Here is a 7,500-nt window from a genome sequence, read left to right on the forward strand (position 1 = left end):
TATTTGTGCAGGACGTCTCTAACGCATGGGGCGGCCTGGAGGGGGCGGAGAAAGGTTATGAGGAGTGGCTCCTCAACGAGATACGCCGGCTGGAGAGACTCGACCACCTGGCCGAGAAGTTCCGTCAGAAAGCAGCCATCCACGAAACCTGGACTGAAGGTACCAGAACCATGCAAGAACACCACTTCTGTTTCCGTTTAATAGTTTCAATCGAAATGGTCATTGTACGTTAAGGGCTTGTAAGTCAGCATTTCACTGTAAGGTCTAATAACGTGTTGTTATTCAGCGCATGTGACAATAACATTTGATTTGATTTGTTATCCAGAATTTATTTGATATGGAATGTACGATCCCTGTGTGCAGCACCTTTAAATATGTATCATGTCCTCTGTAATCTGTTTTTGTTCAACATACATTCTGTATTCTTATATTTACTGTATCCATTTTCCAGTGATGTCTGTGGTGTGTCTCCCCCTGCAGGTAAGGAGGTGATGCTGCAGGCGCGGGACTTTGAGACGGCCTCTCTGTCTGAGATCAAGGCTCTGCTGAAGAAACATGAGGCCTTCGAGAGCGACCTGGCCGCGCACCAGGACCGCGTAGAGCAGATCGCTGCCATCGCTCAGGAGTTAAAGTAAGGAGGGAGGGAGGGAGGGAGGGATGGGGGAGGGAGGGAGGCACAGGAGTTAAAGTAAGGATGGATGGAGGAGAGATGAGGGGGATGGATGGATGAAGGAGGGGAGGGAGGAGGGATGAAGGGATGGAGGGAGGAGGGATGGGGAGGGATGGATGGATGAAGGGGAGGGAGACTATACAATGACAGCAGATAACGTTTAGTAATGATTACCATCTCACAGGAGAGCGGTGTAGATGAAAGGCTTTCAGTCACTTCTGTTACAGGTTGTTTGATCTCTTTTGATTGCTAAGTTCCTCCACTATCTTTACAATATGGCTGCTATAACATAACATTATAGTGACCTGCTCAATCTCGCTCCCCTGTCTCCTGTCTCGCTCCCCTGTCTCCTGTCTCGCTCCCCTGTCTCCTGTCTCGCTCCCCTGTCTCCTGTCTCGCTCCCCTGTCTCCTGTCTCGCTCCCCCTGTCTCCTGTCTCGCTCCCCCTGTCTCCTGTCTCGCTCCCCCTGTCTCGCTCCCCCTGTCTCGCTCCCCTGTCTCGCTCCCCTGTCTCGCTCCCCCTGTCTCGCTCCCCCGTCTCCTGTCTCGCTCCCCCGTCTCCTGTCTCGCTCCCCTGTCTCCTGTCTCGCTCCCCCTGTCTCCTGTCTCGCTCCCCTGTCTCGCTCCCCCTGTCTCCTGTCTCGCTCCCCCTGTCTCCTGTCTCGCTCCCCTGTCTCCTGTCTCGCTCCCCCTGTCTCGCTCCCCCTGTCTCGCTCCCCCTGTCTCGCTCCCCTGTCTCGCTCCCCTGTCTCCTGTCTCGCTCCCCCCTGTCTCCTGTCTCGCTCCCCCCGTCTCCTGTCTCGCTCCCCCTGTCTCCTGTCTCGCTCCCCCTGTCTCCTGTCTCGCTCCCCCGTCTCCTGTCTCGCTCCCCCCGTCTCCTGTCTCGCTCCCCGTCTCCTGTCTCGCTCCCCTGTCTCCTGTCTCGCTCCCCCGTCTCGCTCCCCTGTCTCCTGTCACGCTCCCGTCTCCTGTCTCGCTCCCCCGTGTCGCTCCCCTGTCTCGCTCCCCTGTCTCCTGTCTCGCTCCCCCTGTCTCCTGTCTCGCTCCCCCTGTCTCCTGTCTCGCTCCCCTGTCTCCTGTCTCGCTCCCCCTGTCTCCTGTCTCGCTCCCCGTCTCGCTCCCCTGTCTCCTGTCTCGCTCCCCTGTCTCGCTCCCCCTGTCTCCTGTCTCGCTCCCCTGTCTCGCTCCCCTGTCTCGCTCCCCTGTCTCGCTCCCCTGTCTCGCTCCCCCTGTCTCCTGTCTCACTCCCCCTGTCTCCTGTCTCGCTCCCCCTGTCTCCTGTCTCGCTCCCCTGTCTCCTGTCTCGCTCCCTGTCTCGCTCCCCTGTCTCGCTCCCCCTGTCTCCTGTCTCGCTCCCCCGTCTCGCTCCCCTGTCTCCTGTCTCGCTCCCCCTGTCTCGCTCCCCTGTCTCCTGTCTCGCTCCCCTGTCTCGCTCCCCCTGTCTCCTGTCTCGCTCCCCCTGTCTCGCTCCCCTGTCTCCTGTCTCGCTCCCCTGTCTCCTGTCTCGCTCCCCTGTCTCGCTCCCCCTGTCTCCTGTCTCGCTCCCCCTGTCTCGCTCCCCCTGTCTCCTGTCTCGCTCCCCCTGTCTCGCTCCCCCTGTCTCCTGTCTCGCTCCCCCTGTCTCCTGTCTCGCTCCCCCTGTCTCGCTCCCCCTGTCTCCTGTCTCGCTCCCCCTGTCTCGCTCCCCAGTGAGCTGGACTACTATGACTCTCCCAGTGTGAACGCTCGCTGCCAGAACATCTGTGACCAATGGGACGCCCTGGGAGCCCTGACTCAGAAACGCAACGAGGCTCTGCAGGTACAGTAGGGAGGGGCTTAGTGGGGAGGGGCTCTGCAGGTACAGTAGGGAGGGGCTTAGTGGGGAGGGGCTCTGCAGGTACAGTAGGGAGGGGCTTAGTGGGGAGGGGCTCTGCAGGTACAGTAGGGAGGGGCTTAGTGGGGAGGGGCTCTGCAGGTACAGTAGGGAGGGGCTTAGCGGGGAGGGGCTCTGCAGGTACAGTAGGGAGGGGCTTAGTGGGGAGGGGCTTAGTGGGGAGGGGCTCTGCAGGTACAGTAGGGAGGGGCTTAGTGGGGAGGGGCTTAGTGGGGAGGGGCTCTGCAGGTACAGTAGGGAGGGGCTTAGTGGGGAGGGGCTCTGCAGGTACAGTAGGGGAGGGGCTTAGTGGGGAGGGGCTTAGTGGGGAGGGGCTCTGCAGGTACAGTAGGGGAGGGGCTTAGTGGGGAGGGGCTTAGTGGGGAGGGGCTCTGCAGGTACAGTAGGGAGGGGCTTAGTGGGGAGGGGCTCTGCAGGTACAGTAGGGAGGGGCTTAGTGGGGAGGGGCTTAGTGGGGAGAGGCTCTGCAGGTACAGTAGGGAGGGGCTTAGTGGGGTGGGGCCCTACAGGTACAGTAGGAGGGGCTTAGTGGGGAGAGGCTCTGCAGGTACAGTAGGAGGGGCTCAGTGGGCTGTGGTCCTGGCGGGGCGTAGTCCTATAGGTAAGAGGGGCTTAACAGGGTGTGTCTCTGTTGATAAGCAGGGCTTAACAGGGTGTGTCTCTGTTGATAAGCAGGGCTTAACAGGGTGTGTCTCTGTTGATAAGCAGGGCTTAACAGGGTGTGTCTCTGTTGATAAGCAGGGCTTAACAGGGTGTGTCTCTGTTGATAAGCAGGGCTTAACAGGGTGTGTCTCTGTTGATAAGCAGGGCTTAACAGGGTGTGTCTCTGTTGATAAGCAGGGCGTGTCTCTGTAGGTAGGATGGGCTTAACAGGGTGTGTCTCTGTTGATAAGCAGGGCGTGTCTCTGTAGGTAGGATGGGCTTAGTGAGCGTGGTCTACAGGGAGGAGGTGCTTAGTGGGTAGTGGTCCTTTAAGTAGGAGGAGCTTATCCATAGATCATGGAAATGTAATTACTAGAAGGGACAAATCCCAAGTCTCTGAGACCACGGAACGTTCACTTGAATGGGAATTTATTTCTATGGGGCTGACAGGATGCACTGTCCTTCACAGGAAAGAGACAGTCCATTACTGATATATACTGTATATGTCAGGGATAAAGGCTAATGTTCTCTACGTTACCTTGGAAATAATGGACGATGAAGGAGACGAGTCCCTTTTTGCAGAGTTCATTTTTCCAAGGTAATGTACAGAACTGAGGAGTTTATCCCACTTATACCACAGTTGCCAAAGAAAACATATGAAAGTGCACATTTACTGGTATAAATAGTTGTATATTTTATTTAAAAATATTTTTTTTAAGTGAATTCATACTTTCTCATCTTTTAGGTGCTACAGATGCGACCCAGTCGTTCGTTCTTTAAATCCAGTCTCCATGCTCGCTAGCAACGCTCTTATCCCTTGTTTGCTAGCTAGCCAGCTAGCTACAGCAAACACAAACATGACCTAATGCAGCCAGAATAACAACAAAGTAGCAGTTTTCTCTTGGATACATCCATGACAATGAGCTGATCATTTTAGTTTGTTGCTAGCTAACCTGCCAATATGACAACCGAAATCAAAAATACCAGAGTTGCTGAAAACAGCTGCTCAAACTATAAACATTGGGAACGAGTACATTCATGTTCATCAGATGCTCCAAAACAATATGTCTCTGTAAAAAAAAAAACATATCGGCTAGTTAGCTACATTTTCCTCGTTGGACCTGCATTGATAATGTATCCTATTTCAGTTTGTGTAGTTGTGTGTTTATCTTTCTGTAACTATGTAGCCAGTACAGTCTCCATGTGTAGTTGTGGGTTTATCTTTCTGTAACTATGTAGCCAGTACAGTCTCCATGTGTAGTTGTGTGTTTATCTTTCTGTAACTATGTAGCCAGTACAGTCTTCATGTGTAGTTGTGGGTTTATCATTCTGTAACTATGTAGCCAGTACAGTCTCCATGTGTAGTTGTGGGTTTATCTTTCTGTAACTATGTAGCCAGTACAGTCTCCATGTGTAGTTGTGTGTTTATCTTTCTGTAACTATGTAGCCAGTACAGTCTCCATGTGTAGTTGTGTGTTTATCTTTCTGTAACTATGTAGCCAGTACAGTCTCCATGTGTAGTTGTGTGTTTATCTTTCTGTAACTATGTAGCCAGTACAGTCTCCATGTGTAGTTGTGTGTTTATCATTCTGTAACTATGTAGCCAGTACAGTCTCCATGTGTAGTTGTGGGTTTATCATTCTGTAACTATGTAGCCAGTACAGTCTCCATGTGTAGTTGTGGGTTTATCTTTCTGTAACTATGTAGCCAGTACAGTCTCCATGTGTAGTTGTGGGTTTATCTTTCTGTAACTATGTAGCCAGTACAGTCTCCATGTGTAGTTGTTGGTTTATCATTCTGTAACTATGTAGCCAGTACAGTCTCCATGTGTAGTTGTGTGTTTATCTTTCTGTAACTATGTAGCCAGTACAGTCTCCATGTGTAGTTGTTGGTTTATCATTCTGTAACTATGTAGCCAGTACAGTCTCCATGTGTAGTTGTGGGTTTATCATTCTGTAACTATGTAGCCAGTACAGTCTCCATGTGTAGTTGTGTGTTTATCATTCTGTAACTATGTAGCCAGTACAGTCTCCATGTGTAGTTGTGTGTTTATCATTCTGTAACTATGTAGCCAGTACAGTCTCCATGTGTAGTTGTGTGTTTATCATTCTGTAACTATGTAGCCAGTACAGTCTCCATGTGTAGTTGTGTGTTTATCATTCTGTAACTATGTAGCCAGTACAGTCTCCATGTGTAGTTGTTGGTTTATCATTCTGTAACTATGTAGCCAGTACAGTCTCCATGTGTAGTTGTGGGTTTATCTTTCTGTAACTATGTAGCCAGTACAGTCTCCATGTGTAGTTGTGGGTTTATCTTTCTGTAACTATGTAGCCAGTACAGTCTCCATGTGTAGTTGTGGGTTTATCTTTCTGTAACTATGTAGCCAGTACAGTCTCCATGTGTAGTTGTGGGTTTATCATTCTGTAACTATGTAGCCAGTACAGTCTCCATGTGTAGTTGTGGGTTTATCTTTCTGTAACTATGTAGCCAGTACAGTCTCCATGTGTAGTTGTTGGTTTATCATTCTGTAACTATGTAGCCAGTACAGTCTCCATGTGTAGTTGTTGGTTTATCATTCTGTAACTATGTAGCCAGTACAGTCTCCATGTGTAGTTGTGTGTTTATCATTCTGTAACTATGTAGCCAGTACAGTCTCCATGTGTAGTTGTGTGTTTATCTTTCTGTAACTATGTAGCCAGTACAGTCTCCATGTGTAGTTGTTGGTTTATCTTTCTGTAACTATGTAGCCAGTACAGTCTCCATGTGTAGTTGTGTGTTTATCATTCTGTAACTATGTAGCCAGTACAGTCTCCATGTGTAGTTGTTGGTTTATCTTTCTGTAACTATGTAGCCAGTACAGTCTCCATGTGTAGTTGTGGGTTTATCATTCTGTAACTATGTAGCCAGTACAGTCTCCATGTGTAGTTGTGGGTTTATCATTCTGTAACTATGTAGCCAGTACAGTCTCCATGTGTAGTTGTTGGTTTATCATTCTGTAACTATGTAGCCAGTACAGTCTCCATGTGTAGTTGTTGGTTTATCATTCTGTAACTATGTAGCCAGTACAGTCTCCATGTGTAGTTGTGGGTTTATCATTCTGTAACTATGTAGCCAGTACAGTCTCCATGTGTAGTTGTGTGTTTATCATTCTGTAACTATGTAGCCAGTACAGTCTCCATGTGTAGTTGTGGGTTTATCATTCTGTAACTATGTAGCCAGTACAGTCTCCATGTGTAGTTGTGTGTTTATCTTTCTGTAACTATGTAGCCAGTACAGTCTCCATGTGTAGTTGTGGGTTTATCATTCTGTAACTATGTAGCCAGTACAGTCTCCATGTGTAGTTGTTGGTTTATCTTTCTGTAACTATGTAGCCAGTACAGTCTCCATGTGTAGTTGTGGGTTTATCATTCTGTAACTATGTAGCCAGTACAGTCTCCATGTGTAGTTGTGTGTTTATCTTTCTGTAACTATGTAGCCAGTACAGTCTCCATGTGTAGTTGTGGGTTTATCATTCTGTAACTATGTAGCCAGTACAGTCTCCATGTGTAGTTGTGTGTTTATCTTTCTGTAACTATGTAGCCAGTACAGTCTCCATGTGTAGTTGTTGGTTTATCATTCTGTAACTATGTAGCCAGTACAGTCTCCATGTGTAGTTGTGGGTTTATCATTCTGTAACTATGTAGCCAGTACAGTCTCCATGTGTAGTTGTGTGTTTATCATTCTGTAACTATGTAGCCAGTACAGTCTCCATGTGTAGTTGTGGGTTTATCATTCTGTAACTATGTAGCCAGTACAGTCTCCATGTGTAGTTGTTGGTTTATCATTCTGTAACTATGTAGCCAGTACAGTCTCCATGTGTAGTTGTGGGTTTATCATTCTGTAACTATGTAGCCAGTACAGTCTCCATGTGTAGTTGTGGGTTTATCTTTCTGTAACTATGTAGCCAGTACAGTCTCCATGTGTAGTTGTGGGTTTATCATTCTGTAACTATGTAGCCAGTACAGTCTCCATGTGTAGTTGTGTGTTTATCATTCTGTAACTATGTAGCCAGTACAGTCTCCATGTGTAGTTGTTGGTTTATCATTCTGTAACTATGTAGCCAGTACAGTCTCCATGTGTAGTTGTTGGTTTATCATTCTGTAACTATGTAGCCAGTACAGTCTCCATGTGTAGTTGTTGGTTTATCTTTCTGTAACTATGTAGCCAGTACAGTCTCCATGTGTAGTTGTGTGTTTATCATTCTGTAACTATGTAGCCAGTACAGTCTCCATGTGTAGTTGTTGGTTTATCTTTCTGTAACTATGTAGCCAGTACAG

The 7,500-nt window shown here is 48.6% G+C and overlaps 1 protein-coding gene across 4 annotated transcripts in view; it reads left to right on the forward strand.

Annotated features, from left to right (window-relative positions):
• The window catches only part of LOC100380299 (actinin alpha 1), a 208,600-nt gene that overhangs the window by 112,739 nt on the left and 88,361 nt on the right, over nt 1-7,500 (forward strand). For all 4 annotated transcript variants that reach the window (XM_045723308.1, XM_045723306.1, XM_045723307.1 and 1 more), the window contains 3 exon segments: nt 12-159; nt 481-631; nt 2,359-2,467. In XM_045723308.1, coding sequence (XP_045579264.1) covers nt 12-159; nt 481-631; nt 2,359-2,467 — 408 coding nt within the window.

The sequence above is a fragment of the Salmo salar genome, chromosome ssa09 (assembly GCF_905237065.1).
Source record: "Salmo salar chromosome ssa09, Ssal_v3.1, whole genome shotgun sequence".
Lineage (NCBI taxonomy): Eukaryota > Metazoa > Chordata > Actinopteri > Salmoniformes > Salmonidae > Salmo > Salmo salar.